Source organism: Phascolarctos cinereus, unplaced genomic scaffold (assembly GCF_003287225.1).
Source record: "Phascolarctos cinereus isolate Bilbo 61053 unplaced genomic scaffold, phaCin_HiC Scaffold_4;HRSCAF=312, whole genome shotgun sequence".
Taxonomy (NCBI): Eukaryota; Metazoa; Chordata; class Mammalia; order Diprotodontia; family Phascolarctidae; genus Phascolarctos; species Phascolarctos cinereus.
The window spans coordinates 66,696,712-66,712,522 of NW_027555847.1; the positions used below are offsets into that span (position 1 = coordinate 66,696,712).

The window sequence follows — 15,811 nt, forward strand, 5'->3', positions numbered from 1 at the left end:
ATTCTCCTGGTTCTTCTCCCTTCACTCAGCATCAGTCCATACAAGTCTTCCCAGGTTTTTCTGAAGTCTGCTTGCTCATCATTTCTTACAGCACAACAGTACTCCATTCCATTCATACACCACAACTTATTCAGCCATTTCCCAATTGATGGGCATCCCCTCAATTTCCAACTCCCTGCCACCACAGAAAGAGCTACCATAAACACCTTTGTACATGTGGGTCCTCCTCCCATTTTTATGAACTCTTTGGGATACAGCCCCAGAAGTGCCATTGCTGGGTCAAAGGGTGATCTTCACTTTCCCATGTTGGAAGACTCCCATGTAGAAGTAAGTGGTACCAGGATCAGTGTCAACTGTGGGTCCCTTTAACATGGTTGCAGGGGTGTTGGGGGTCATAGCTAAGTGCTGTGGAGTAAGATGGGCTGCTGATGTGCTGAGTAGACCCTCTTATGATCACTTTTAAAAGTTTCCCTGTAATGCAGAAAAATATGTATACATCTTGAGATGCTTATTCATGATTATCAAAGATCTACCATACCTAGTTTTCCTAAAACTCTGTCCAGATCCTTCACTTCTTTCTTGTTTATCTTTTGGTTGAGTTAGCTTATATCTCAAGTATTTAGTAGTCTGTAATTATTTCTTACTTTCTTGGTCTTTTTGGTCCAATCAGCTTTTCCTTAAGTACTTATACGCTATGCCAGTTAGTGCACATAAATTTAATTTTGCTATTGCTTCATTCTCTGTGGTGCCTTTAAGCAAAATGTGGTTTCCCTGGTTTTCTCTCCTATCCATATCTTTTTTTACCATTGCCTAATCTGAAATCATGCTTTCTACTCCTACTTTTTTGGATTTAACTGAGGCATAAAAACTGTAATCCAACTCCTTTTAACTCCACACAAATCTTTATATTTTTCAGTGTATTTCTAATATATGGCAGATTATTGTGTTTGCTTCCTAATACATTGTGTCATTCTCCTCCATTTTTTCATGAATCTATCCTATTCCCACTCATAGTTATGATTATTTATTTTGCCCTCCAGCATATTTTATATAATGTTTCTTTCCCACCCCTTTTAGGGGAAAAAAAAGAAGGAAATCAGCACTTGGTATCTGCAGTTTATTTGTCTTAGAGCAGTATAACCATAGTTTCCTCCTTTCTATCCCCCCTAGCCATGACCCGAATCATTGAATCTTACCCTCTCCACCTCCTTTTTTAAAATCAGCTTTCAGTGGCTATAATTTCCTTCTCTTGAAACAAACTTATTCTACCCTTCACTTTAGAAATTCTCTTCCTCCCTCTCCGCATTATAGTTCAGTCCTTTGATCAATTTAATCTGTTTCTACTACATTCCCCCCCCCCCATTCAGATAAAGGTGAAGTTTGTGATATCCCCTGTTTTCTCCACCTCTGCCTTTGTTTTGAATGATCTTCATCCATGGCACCCTTATTTGAAGAAGTATTAAGTCTATGACTGTTTGTCCCAACATCCATGAAGGTGACAGAAACAGGTGCCGCAGAGCACTTAGAGCTTGGTCAGACATTGAAGATGGCAAGGTCATTCACTGCATCCCATACCATTGCCAGTCGTCCTGACTTTTTTCTTGCCACTGGACTTGGATGATTCTGGAAGAGAGTGAGGTTGATGACTTTGCCTAACTCTACCTCGATTAAATTCAATGAACATGCAAATCAAAACATCACCCCCTGATGCCACTGATCCTCTTCAAAAAATAAAGGGATGAAAAACAATCCTCTTCTGTCTTTTACTAGGGTACTTCTTATTAATCCAGAGCCTATCTTCCTTTGTTTTCTCCATTACTCTAATTTGGAGGTGGGATTCCCAAGGAGCAATTGTCTTTTCTCCTGATTTCATTATGTAAGCAGTAGATATTCATTGTCTAGCTCTTTCAAGCTACTTACATTTGCTTACTTTTATAAAGATTTTTTTTGTGTTTTTATTTCAAAGATGATACTCTAATTTTATCAAAAGACTTGCTTGGAAAATTTCAATCTAGGTTGCCACTTAGGCAGGAGGTGCTAAGAGGCACTGATTCTGGACACAGGATCTATGTCCAAATTTCACTTCTGCTACTTACTGCCTATGTGACCTTGAACAAATCACTTAATCCCCTTGAGCTTCAGTTTCCTTATCAAATGAAGGACTAGATTGCCTCTGCAGTTCCTTTCAACTTGAAATGTTGGATCCTATGAATTATCTTCAAATATTGGGAAGACTATCATTTAGAAGAGGGGCAAGACTTGGATGTGGCTCTAGAATGAAACACAATAAGTAATCACTGCAGAAAGTTAAGACATTTCACCAAAGGGTAAGAAAGAACTTTCTCCACAATTCCAGCTGTTTAACAGCAGTTAGGCATCTGCTTGCCATCACAGGGGTTTGAAGAGAGGCTGGAATGTCCTCCAGGAATCTACTCTACAACTTTCTTAATAGATGGGCAACTATTAGGGAAGTTGCACTGAGTGGCGAACTTGGCTAGATGACCACTAAAATGGATTCCAACTCCAAGGTTCCATGACATTGGGATAATTACTCTGGGGGGAGACTGGAGACAAAGGGAAACTAATTGGAATCTTCTTATGCTGATCTTTATGTAAGATGATAAAGACCTTAACTTATGATTGCAGTGATGGGAATGGCAAGGAAGGTGTTAATGTTAAAGACCTCTCAATGTCATAATTGATACAGTTTGGTGACATATTAAATATGAGGATGATGTTTATGACCTGTGTGACTTTGGGGAAGTTATTTAAAGTCCCTGCACCTCCATTTTCTCATAGACAAAATGAAAGGCTTGGACTACATGTCTTCTCAGGTCCTTTCCAGGTCTAGATTGATCATTCTATCATTGTATGGAATGATGGTCCCAGGACTTTGAGTCTGTGACTAGAATTCTAGACCTATTAAGCAAAAGAAGGGAACATAGAAGGTAAAGGGAGCTTGGTGGTAGAGAGGCAGGAAGAGGGCGAATTTAGTATTGAGCATGTTGAATTTGCTGTGGCAGTGGGACATCCAAGTAGAAATGTTCAGCATGTCATTATTAATGTAATTCTAGAGCTCAGGAGACATGTCAGGGCTAAAGATGAAGTCATTGGAGTCTCAACCTGGAGATCATAGATGTAACAGTGGAAATGGATGATACATGGACTCAATGTACTTTTTTTTCTTTCTTTTTTTTTGTGGCAGTTGGGGTTAAGTGACTTACCTAGGGTCACACAGCTAGCAAGTGTCAAGTGTTTGGTCTGAGGCTGGATTTGAACTTAGGTCCTTCTTGACTTCACAGCCAGTGCTCTATCCACTGCACCACCTAGCTGCCCTATATTATCCTTACCTGCATGTATATCATATAGCCTCCTGTATGAAGCAGCCAAGTGGTATAGTGATTAGAGTGTTGAACCTGGAGTGAGGAAGACATGAGTTCAAATCTGACTATATACATTTACTAGCTATGTGACAGTAGGCAAGTCACTTAACCTCTGTTTGCCTCAGTTTCCTTAACTGTTGAATGCAATGGACTCTTGGGGTTGTTGTGAACATCAAATGAGATAATATTTGTAAAACACTTGGCCCAGTGCCTGGCACACAGTAGGAGCTTACTAAATGCCTGTTCTCTTTGGTTCCTGGAGGGGAGGGACCATTATTTTTAATCTCTGTACTCCCAGTGCTTAACACAGTATCTTGCACATAGTAGGTACTTAGTAAATGCTTGTTAAATCAAATTCATATAATTGAGTTCTTAAAAGGAATAATAACATAAAGATACTGAATTGTGACACTCTTCTTTTCACTTTAACATATCTTCTCATGAGGTCCTTTCATATAGGTAAGTAGTACTGAAATTTCTTTCCTTCTAAAACAGAAATTCAAGCAAAGGCAGTCTAATGAATTATTTAAGGTCATGGAGAGAGCCACAGGCAGAATCATAACTGGAAGGAAGGAGAAGGGGATGAGCATTTATTAAGCACCTACTATGTGCCAGGCACTGGACCAAGCACTTTACAAGTTATTTTGTCCTCACAATATTGTGAGGTAGGTGATATTTATTATCCCCATTTTGATGGGGATAGTAAATATGTTCGAGGAAACTGAAGCAGACAGAGATTTAGTGATTTGTCCAGTGTCACACAGCTACTGAATATCTAAGGCTGGATTTGAACTCAGATCTTCCTGGAGTCAAGTTTGGCACTTTATTCATTGTGTCACCCAGCTGCCTAAACAGGGTGCACATTCCATGAGCTTTCAGACCTAAGTCTCTCCTTTGAAATAATGAAAGACAATTTTTTTTCAATTAGTGTTCACACATATTGATTGTTCCTCCAATCCAGGAGCTGAGTCTTTGCTCAGAATCAGGTCTTTTAAAGGGTCACATCCCCCCAAAACAAAACAAAAAAACCCAAAAAACCCAAAAAACTATACAGGCTGATTTCTTCCCCTGATCCTAGTTTTAGTACTGGGATATAACTGCTTGGTGTGTGCTATTCACCAGTGTGGTCCATTTAATGACCATTGTTTTATCTATCACTGCATTATATGTGTTCATATGTGAGATATGTGTATGTCTACTGATTTTTATGAGTATATTGTATGTGTGCTCTGATTAGAGGTTCCCCTTAATTTATAGAAACATAAAGGACTTTGGAATAGAAAGCAATTATTTAAAGTAAGATAGTAAATTAACTGGGTTAACATCCAGAATATATTTCCTAGATTTTCAGCCAAATAAATACAAAGCTATTTGTCCCTGGATGCAAATGAAGATTTAACAAAAATTTCTGCTTTTATTATTTCTGTGCTTTCCTCTTCCTCCTTTTCTTTCCCCTGTCCCTAATACTTTATTTTTTCTTTTGTTTTCACTCTTTTATGTTTAGTCACACATAGGGTCGGCCATAGGTAAACTTGCAATATAGGCATATTTGCTTCTCCTTGCCACCTACTTCCTGCACATTACCTTTCATTGCCCTCGGACCCAGGGCTGCCTGAATCCTTCTTACCTTTTGCACCACTTTCTGTCATCAAATCTTCTCATTCTTTGTCCATGTTCCATTGACAATTAATATTAAGGAGTTAGCAAAGAGGTATAGCATAGCTCATGGATTCTCCCATCCCCACTCTCTGCTGACCCATTCTGGGTCCCTTAGTGAGTTACTCCAGGTTGTGTCATTTTATGGATGATTATCTTTTCTAAGCCATGACTCTTGAGTTCCCAGTAATGTGTTTCTTTTTATTAGTCGGTTGACATGCTTTGTCATGAAAAGCGTAATCTAAATAAACAGCAATGTAAGTAAGCTAATGATGTATCTAACAACCCCAATTTCCTTCCCCACACACCCCTTTTCCTATTCTCTGAAGAATGTCAGGCCTCTTAGCTAAGCTTTTCAGCCAATATCTATAAAACTCTCCTTTCATCAGCCAGGCTATACCAGAAGGCAGAATGACCTAAGTTAAAATCAATTCTGCCATTTTAGTCAGTCAACGAGCATTGTTTAAGAGCCTGCTAGCTGCCAAACCCTGGGCTAAGTGCTAAGATGCAAAGAAAGGCAACCCTCAAGAGCTCACAATTTAACGAGGGCAACAACTTATAAACAATTATGTACAAACTAGATGTATGCAGGATAAATTGGAGGTCACCAATAGAGGGAAGGTGCTAGTATTAAGGGCGACCTGGAAAAGCTTCCCATAGGAGAATTTTTATCTGGGACTTAAACAAAGCCAGAGAAACACACATATAGAGAAATGCATGTGGGACAGCCAGTGGAAATACCCAGAGTTGGGAGATGAAGGATTTTGGTTGAGGTGGAGCAAGAAGGCTAGTGAAACTGCATCACAGAGTAAGTAGAGGAGTAAGGGCTAAGAAGCTGGAAAAGGCCACAAGGCTGTGAAGGGCTTGAATGTCAGAGGATTCCATATTTGATTTTAAAGGCAATAGGGAACCACTAGAGTTTATTGAATACAGGGATGCCATATTGGACCTGAGCTTTAGGAACATTAATTTTACAGCTGAGTGGAGGATAGATGGGAGTGGGAAGAGATTTGAGTCAGGGAGATCAATTAGCAGGCTATTGTGTAGGTGTGAGGTTATGATGCCCGCCCTTCCCTCTCCCCCAAGGAGAAAGAAAAGAAGAGAGGAAGGCATGTGCCAGAGGTGTTGCAAAGATAAAATCAATAAGACTTGGCAATGGATTGGATTGGAGGTCATAGAGATAGAAGAGTCAAGGGTGACACTCAGATCGTTAGAGTGATTGGGTGGATGGTAGTACCCTTGACAGTAATAAGAAAGTGTGGGAATGGGGGAGGAGGATTTGAGAGGAAAGATAATGAGGTCAGTTTTTGAAATGTTGAGTTGAAGATGTCTAAAGGCCATCCAGTTTGGGATGTCCAGTAGGCAGCTGGAGATGAGAGTCTGGGCTTTAGCAGAGAGGTGAGGGTTGGTGAAGTAGATCTGAGAATCATCAGAATAGAGATGATAATTGAATCTGTGGGAGCTGATGAGATCACCCGATGAAATAAGATAGACTGGGAGAAGAGAAGAGAGCCCAGAACCACATGGAGTACCCATGGTTATGAGTATAACCTGGACAAAGGTCCCAGAAAAGAGTCTCAGAAGAACCATTTGATCTCTTCTTATAACTCATCTGTTAACTTCTCTTCTTAACTCTTCATTGAACACTACCAAACTGGACTTGAATTTTCTTATCTTTTACTGTCTCCTCTGAGTCTCTCATTTCAACAGAAACACATCATAGTGCTTTTATCTTTGCATACTCCTTGGCTGAGGTTAATTTCCCCAGGGCTCAATTTCTTTAAGTGCAAGTGGCATTGAAAGATGCTGTGGTAAGGAAACTCTTTTAACCTTACAGGATAAACCCCTCTATTTTATGAAAAATAACGACTGGCATGCTGTTTATAGAATTCTGAGATGCTATGACAGTTTCCCCATTTTACCTACCTATACAACACAGCCTGCGCTCTCTCTCTCTCTCTCTCTCTCTCTCTCTCTCTCTCTCTCTCTCTCTCTCTTTCTCTCTCTCTCAGCTCCCCATAAGAACACTATTTCTTCTTGAGTTAGAAAGTTCATTCTGACACTTCATTGCCAGATGCCTCTTTATCAGGGGTAGAATAAAATTTTAAGCCTTTAGTAAGTGCCTACTATGTGCTAGCACTGGCATGGTATTTCTCTAATAAAAATATTATTAGAGGCATTAGGGTGTATGTATGTCAGATGAAAGAGGCAGCTAGATGGGCTCAGTGGTTACAGTACTTGGTTAGAGTACTGGGTCTAGAGTCAGAAAGATTTGAGTTCAAATATAGCCTCAGACCTTTACTAGCTGTGTGACCCTGGGCAAGTCATTTAACCTCTGTTTGCCTTAATCCACTGGAGCAGTAAATGAAAAACAGCTTTGGTATCTTTGCCTAAACAAACAAACAAACAAAACAAATCCCTTGTACTGTATGGTCCACAGGGTCATGAAGAGTTGCATACAATTGAGCAACAACATCAGATGAAGAGGCTATGGTATGAAAATTATTAAGTACTAACTAAATTAATGTCAAATAAGCCCGAAATATAAAATGTGCATTTAGGAGTCCAGAGAAAAGGGAGGAGAGGAAGGAATTGAAGTAAAGAGTCCATGTTGTTCCAAAATGGATGCTGTCTCATTAACTCTAGCCATATGTTTACAGAAAGCAAGAACTTGAGAAAACCAAGCACATAGATGGTGATGAGTTAAAAGCCTGAAAGGTTATACCTTTTTTTAAACAATGGGAATAAGAAAATCTAATTTGATATTTCTCAAAGTTCTGGTTAAATATGGATTTTCCCACCTGGCATACATTTTAAATCACCATACATTTAAAAATTTCAAAATGTATTACACTTTGAACTGTGTTAGCCATTTAATCTTATATGATTTATGTCCTGGCCCAGAACTATACTTACTTCATCTAAGAGGGGCAGGGGCATGCATGGCCAACATGCCCCCACCATTAAAAGGGTACTTCTTTCTCCCAAGTGTTTTCCTTGCCTTGTTCTGTGTGGCCCTGCTCTCTCTTCCACTTCTATCCCTATGACTCCCCACATTCACACTAGAGACTTGGTCTGCATTCTCCTGCCTACCCCTCTGGACCTGTTTGCTTTCCTGGAATCCTGCTTTTGACCTTCGAACTGATCACCAGTTGCAAGATCATAGGCTGCTCCATTGTTTCTTGACTTGGACCTTGTGCTTTTCCCCAAAGCTGGCTGACTCTCTCTCTTGGTCTGTAAATCATCTGCTAATCTGGGTAAATGCTGCTGTGCTCACTACCTCTGCTCTCTTGAGGGAGAGACAAGATGACTTAGCTTCTGAGAGAGTTTTCCCCTCCTTTGGCATACACAGCTGAAAATGGGAGTGGGGAACATCCAGAGAGTATATATTAACCACCTCTGCAGCGACAGCAACAGCAGCAGCAATTTCTATAAGTGACTCCATTTATAAAGATTCATTGTGTTTTCACATGCATTATCTCATTGGTTCTTCACTATGCAATCCTCTAAAGTAGATGAGACAGGCATTATTGTCCCATTTTACAGGTTAGAAAACTAAAGCTTAGGGCAGTGAAAAGATTTATTTGCCCAAGTATTCTTGGGTTTCCCAGGAATTTTGAGAGTTTTGTGTAAACACAACAGAGACATTTCAATGGTTCTGCAATCTTTGATATGATTTCTGAAATGTTAGTTGCCATTCTATCTTGGCCTTGGGACAAGGAGTCTTGTCAAAGTACCAGAAATGTGAACTTGAGAAAAGTGGGAATGGGGAAGGGAGGGAAATCTGTGCTGTCAACAGTCAACTTGAAACAAGTGAGGGGAAATGCCTCCGTCGTGAACTATTATCAGTTAACTTTTATTGAGTGTGAGAAATGCACTGGAAGCAGGGGAGCAGTGAGCCTGGGGAAGTCATTACCCTAGGAGGTGACTGAGCCCAGGGCTCTAGCTGGGGTTAAAAAATAGATTTAATTTAAGTACCAATAATAACTAAGACAGGAGAACCCCAATTCTGGTTTAGTGGTGTCATTGTTCACCATAGGGACAAGTAAGGAAATGACCCAATTCTGTGGGAAACAAAATGACCCTGGAAATACCAGATCTGTGAGGTTAACTTCTCAACCTGGAAAAGTACTAGAAGAAGAAAAAAAAATCACAATATCAGTTTGTAAATAACTGCAGACATCATTACAGTCTTAGTGTGACGGACCCTTGGAGATCATCTGATGCTCTCATTTTACAGACGAGGAAATTGAAGCCTAGAGAGGTGTGTGGATAAGGTAATAAAGTCAGTTAGTGGCAGAGGCAGGGCTAGAACCCACGTGTCAGCTCCTACCTGCTTGCTTCTTTCTACTGTGCCTCACTGCTTTTAAAAGAAGAGTATGAGATTCTCTGGGAATTTTCCAAGCTCCTTGAGGGCAATTACCATTCATTTTATTCCAGTTCCATGCATGTTATGGTTGCTTACTAGGTGTTTATTGTGCTGGGTTGAATAGAAGGGAGTCCTAAGAAATCACCAGAAAGGACTTTCTAAATACATGATCTGCTATTGGAAAGAGGAAGAGTCCTGACAAATACTTGCAACTCCTCTGAACACAGGGTGAATACGCTGGCATATTGAAGGGCAATGGAGAGAGAGAGGGCAACTAGGACCATAAGGTTAAGAGAGAGAAGTACTTTCCAACCCTATTGTAGAATCTCATTTTTCTGTCTCTTAGGTGTAAAAGTTAAAACTGCCCTTTCTCCCGACAAGTGACCTTAATTATGGCTTAGTTTTCACTAGCCCTCTCTACTTTCATATTGCTTTTTAAAATATAAGTTAGAACCCTTACATTGAGCAACAAAATATTGTCCAGATTATTTGGGGGACAGCCGAGTGTGGTGGAGAGAATGCTGAACTAGAATGACAGGAGATCTGGGTTCTATTGACAGTTTAGACACCAAATGTTCTTAAGCAAGTCACTTAACCAGAAATAAGGAGCTTTAGATTGGAGAAGAGAACACTTATGGAAGACATGAGAGCCAACATTAGGGCTATCATGTGGGAAAGGAAGTAGAGTCAGGGGCTCTTAGCACTTTTTGTGTGTTTTGGCAGTGTGGTTAAAGCCTATGGACTCCTTTTCAGAACAATATTTTAAATACATAAAATACACAAGATTACAAAGGAAATCAATTATATTGAAATACCATAATCGAAGTACTATTTAAAATTCCATAGACCCCAGGCTGAGAAACCCTGAACTAACTTTTCGGCCCTAGTGACCAGAACGAAGTGCAGTGGGTGGAAATCACAATGTATGCTAAACACAAAGAAAAGAAAATCTTCCCAACAATTGCAGCTGTCCCAAGGTGGAATGCATTACCTTGATAGAAAATGGATATCCTCTCACTAGAGGATCTTAAATAAACACTGGCTAACAATTAGTTATCTCTATGATAGACAAAATGCATGTCCCTTCCAATTCAGAGATCCTACAATTCTGTGACAAATCAGCTATTGGTATGGGAGAGAGAAAATAGCATGGGCAGGTTGAGAGTGCACACGCGTCGTGTTGTAGACATGGGCCGAGAGCTGTCCACTCGCATAAATACCAGCATTGCTTAGGGACATTTCAATGACCAAAATCCTCAGCAGCTGTGTGGGTGCAGAGAGGTGCAAAGTGAGTTTCCAGTACAGCAGGAAATTAAAACACAAAAACGAAAGGTGCTCTAAGAGCTGTTGATCGAGGGCATTGGAAATTAAGGCAGTGGAGAATCATATTTGTGTGACCCGGTTGGCTACGTGGCAGTGAGTTCCTGAAGTCTCACTCTCACATGCTAGTTACTTGAGATGCATATTAATGAATAATCTTTCCTCTGCCCTCTGGGAGACATGAAGGTAATTAACAGAGGATTCTCTGTTAGCCTAAAGGCAGAAAACCAAAGAGCAGGGAACATGGATCAGGTTTACTTCACATTCCTGCAAAAGAAAAGAATTTTAGTTGAAGAATAAAAATGATAGTACTAGCTGCACAAACATTATCTCATTTGGCCCTCAAAAAAACCTATGAGGTGGGTACTGCCCACATCATTATCCTTTTTAAAAAAAATCATTTATTTATTTATTTATCTATTTATTCATTCATTCATTCATTCATTCATTTATTTTTTCCATTATCCTTATTTTACTGATGAGGAAACTGAAGCTTAGAAGGGTTAAGTGAGTTGTCCAGGGTTATAGAGTGTGAAGGAAGAAAGCGTAATCAGGGAGGGGTGAGAAGAACATTGTGAGTTGATTATAAGTGTTAACTCAAGACGGCTTGTGTAATCCTTCCTGTAGAGAGAGATTTCTTTAGAGTTAGAGGATTTAAGACACTTCTCTGATGTTTACCATCTATGTGAGACTTCACTGTGTAAGGGAAAGTAGAACTACTCCCTCTTCGGTGGCTTCCACACTTGGAATGTGGGTGTTACCAGCTTTTTAGCGGCACTCTTTCCCTTCCCAGCAGGCAGACCTACTCCATAGTCACTGCTCTACACTACTCTACCCCCAAAGGGAGATTCTTCTGTACATACATATGTGGGTAAAGAGAACAGTGGAGAAGACAGCCTTGCTCACTAGCACCCAGCCCCTCAGCAACCAACAACGAGACAATCAGCTAGTTTTTTACCTAAGGGGGAAAAAATCCCTGGATACAACTTGTATACTGCTTTAGGACATTTATATAAAATGTCAAATAAATCAGCATCATTTAAATCTCTCTCATTTTCCTCGTAGTCCCCAGTCTGGATAGCGCCCCTATGCCATGAAACAGAGGGTCCAAACTTCTGTCGTTTTCACTATCCCCTGCCTGCCGATGTTTCTCCTTCTTTCACAGTGGACAGTTTGTAAAGAATGCATCACACAAACCAAAGCATCTGTGAGCTGGTCACTTCTTTATCTAGCTGGCATTCAAACTAGCTAAACATAAAGTCAAACAAACTTTAAAAATCTAAGTTTTGGATTTAACCCAAAAAATTCAAACATACTTGTAAAATTAAAAAAAGATTAGAATTTATTCCTGGGTACTTCTGGCTTTACTCAAAGGAATATCTTAGCCTTCCTAATAGAAGTTTAAACAAGATCCTAATAAATGGAGTTGTCATTGGATAGTATCTTAGTCATATATAACCATAGAAATAAATGAGTATAAAAAGGTTTTGTATGCAGGGAGTAAAAATAGTCAGTAAGGCTTTGTGAATAGAGTTGGCCCTGAAACCAAGAAGATTCAAGTTTAACTCCTGCTTCTAACACATCCTTGCTGAGTTACCTATCGGTGTTCTAGGTAACTCTTTAAGACTCAGTTTCAGAGGTGGCGCTAAGCTACATTGGTAAAGAGAGTTTCCTTACTAAGATGTACTAGTGAAATCACAAGTCTGGTCCCTATTCCTGTACAAGTCTGAGTGGGGAAAGTCATGCCACTAACTGGGGGTGGTTTTGAGAAGGATTTGGGTTAGTTAGAAGGAATTCCTTGAGGTAGCGTTGAGAATTGGGCAAATTCCCTGTGCTAGGTTTGGCTGTGGTTAAAATATGTGTTTTAGATTCTTGAAGGTCAGTTCTGTGTGTTCAGTGAAAAATAAGCTTAGTCTCAGAGGTCATAACAGTTGTTTGTTCTCTTACATAGCTTAATAAAATGTCCTTTTCAAGGAGATTATTTCATATTGTCATAACTTCACTTCTTAGGTTCTGGGATGAATTTATTCCACATACGTAAAAAATCCTGGTCCCAGCCCTGCCTAGATGCATGCGCACCGGAGTTAGAGGAGAAACTTGGACCGGCGGTACCCTCGAGTTCAGTACTGGTACGTGTTCAGCCCAGTGATCAAAAACTTATGGATGCCATTTTTATCAGAGTTTGTAAATGCAGATACGGTTTTAGTTAAATAGATGTCATTAAATAGAATTTCCTTTAAATTGCTTGTACATGACTGAGTGAAATTCTGAAGAATTCCATAGGAAATGAAGAAAATTAGGGAGAAAACTAAAGCACTGTATTTTCTCAAGTATTACGTAATTAAGAAAAAATATTTAGAATCCTAGGAGGTAACATTGAGACAAACCGGTCCTGCCCATAGCTGCTGGCAAATTAGTCTTCTAAATGTTCAGTTCCTGCCATTCTCCCTTCAAAAACTTTCCATGGCTCCCCATTGCCTATAAAATTAAATTTTAACTCCTCCTCCTGGCATCAAGACCCTCCACAAAAAAGGCTGTAACCTACTTTTAAAGCTTCCTTTCCTACTATTTCCCTGCATGTACTTTATTATCTTTCCTAATAGGTCTTCAGGGTGCCCTACACTAACTGCTTCATTTGGTCTGTTTCCTGCTGTTCCTTCTAGCTGGGGTACCTTCCCTCAAACTTTGTTGAAATCCTACCTTCCTTTAAGGGCCATCTTAAATGCCACCTCCTTTGTGAAACTTTCCCTGAGTCCTTCCCTTCTTCCTCTCCAATGCCCTTCTCCTGTGATTGCTCCCCATGGCAAGTTGTGCTTTCACAGTGTCTATCACAATCTGCCTTGTATTATAGATATTTATGCATTTACTTTTATCTCATCTAGAGAACTTTAAATGCCCTGAGGGTTTCTTTGCACCTAACGGAGTCATTGAATGTAGTTTATGAGAACTGTCTGTTGAATTTAAATGAGAGTTGTTACTCAAAGAGGTTGTCCATGCAAAAAAATAAAATACTGTCACATGCTCATGTTTAACTCAAGGTTTTTTGCCCATAGTCACAGATGGTAAGTATCAGAAGCAGGATCTGAAATCAGATTTTCCTGACTCCAGATCCAACATGCTGTTATGTTGGGCAGGTGGTAAATAACTATTTCTTAAGCACCTTCTCTATGCCCAGTAGATGAACAGAATAGAGGAGACAGAAGAACATGGACCTTGCCCTTGAAGAGCTCTAGCAGAATAGAATCACAACATACACACATGACACAACTAGAAAACTATAATCATGTCATATTAGACTTCATGTGTTTAATTATTTGTTGTTATTTAGTAAATTTTTTAAAGGGGAAATAGACCTCTGATTTCATTGGTATAGGGAACTTATTGGTAAAAAAAATAAAGACAAAAACAAAACTCTCTCTCCCAATACATATCATCACCTACTCTGTAACTTAAAGTCTTAGAGGACTGCCTGAGATATTGGGAAGGTAAATGACTTGTCCAGGGTCACACAGTCAGTGTACTTCAGAGGTGAGATTTGAACCCTGAGTCTTCCTGACTCTAAGACAGAAATTTCCTACCCACAAAGAAAACTCCAAGTGGTGGCCAAGTCATAGCTGTAGCTCCCAGTAAGGTGTGGAATTGAGTAACAAGGGTTCCATGCCTCCCCATCTTTAGCCTGTCTTGTTCCTCTAGCTACACCATAGTGAAGTAGGGGCCAACATATGCTCAGGATTAATGGGTGATTATCAGGCCTCTATTCAGATTATAAGAGAGTTTAAAAGCTCAGAAGGGATGGGCAGGACATTCCCAACCCACTGCCAGAGGTTGAGAATCAACAAATGGTTGTTTTCTTAAGGACTCTGGATCATATGTACCCTTTCCTCTGGTTCCCCTGTCAAATTAGACCACCCTGGGACTCATCAGCCCAAGCCCCCTCTTCCTCCTCTTCTTTGGACTCTTGGATTCTTGAATATTTTGGATGCTTCCTTCCATTGGAGCAAAATATGACTCACCCTCACCCATGACTTTTCATCCTGTGTAAATCTTGTTCATGTCTTTCAATAAATTCTCCAAATAGCATCTACCTGATACACTGGAGAACTCCTGCTAGATCTTTTAGTATTTCATGGACACAGGTATAACAATTGGACTGTTCATTATTCCTCTGTATTGCTACCTGACTGGCCTACCTCTTTTTCTAATCTTCATGTCTTTAATGATATCTTTTATATCATACCTTGTGTGTAAATCATTATTGCTATTATACTACAGTGTCCTTACACCTACCATATTATCTCCCCCTGCTGCTCTTTAGGTCACCCACGATATAGATTCCTTAGAGATCATGGTATGCCATGATTGGCAGCCACATAATTAATATCACTGAGAGAATATTGCTGTTGAAGAAGTAGGCTTTTGTGTCAAGAACAACCTTAGAATTGTTGAAGGCACCATGTGGTTTTTCAAATGCAATTTATTCCACTCACCTTCTCCTATTCAATTCTGGGCCTACATAATTGTTCCTCTGCAATACCTGTCCAAGATATATTACTGATGCCTGAATTTAATGTTCTACCCATCCCGTAGTAGTAGAGAAGTAGCATGGCATGGTGGAGAGAGAGCCAACTTTCAAGCCCAGGGAGACCTGAGCTGAAGTCCCACCTCTAAACCTGGTAGACAAGTGACCTGATAGGTCACTCAACCTTGCAGTGCTCTGGCCTCAGATATCAAGCTAAAGAAATGGAGGTGGGGAGGGCATCGACTTAAGCATACTTAAGGATCTGTACAAGCCACACAAAAGCCGATTTAGTTTTAAAATGTAATGTAACCTATGTTTTATTGTATTTTTATTTATTTTGTTAAATATTTACCAATTACACTTTAATATGGTTTGCTACTTGAGAGTATTGTGAGCAGCTTGTTTGCTGCCTCTGCTGTGGGTAACTTTCTTTTTTCTTTTTCTTTTCTTTTCTTTTTTTTGGTGAGGCAATTGGGGTTAAGTGACTTGCCCAGGGTCACACAGGTAGTATGTGTCAAATGACTGAGGTCAGATTTGCACTTAGGTCCTACTGACTCCAGGGCC

General features: G+C 39.9%; 1 protein-coding gene across 9 annotated transcripts in view; it reads left to right on the top strand.

The window, feature by feature from the left end:
• XYLB (xylulokinase) overlaps positions 1–15,811 on the top strand; it is a 225,140-nt gene that overhangs the window by 68,149 nt on the left and 141,180 nt on the right. For all 9 annotated transcript variants that reach the window (XR_013485845.1, XR_013485843.1, XR_013485842.1 and 6 more), the window contains exon 9: positions 12,739–12,857. Coding sequence is in view for 4 of the 9 variants with exons in the window: in XM_078152255.1 (XP_078008381.1) it covers positions 12,739–12,857 (119 nt within the window). In the remaining 5 variants the exon portion in view is untranslated. The remainder of the gene's footprint in view (positions 1–12,738; positions 12,858–15,811) is intronic.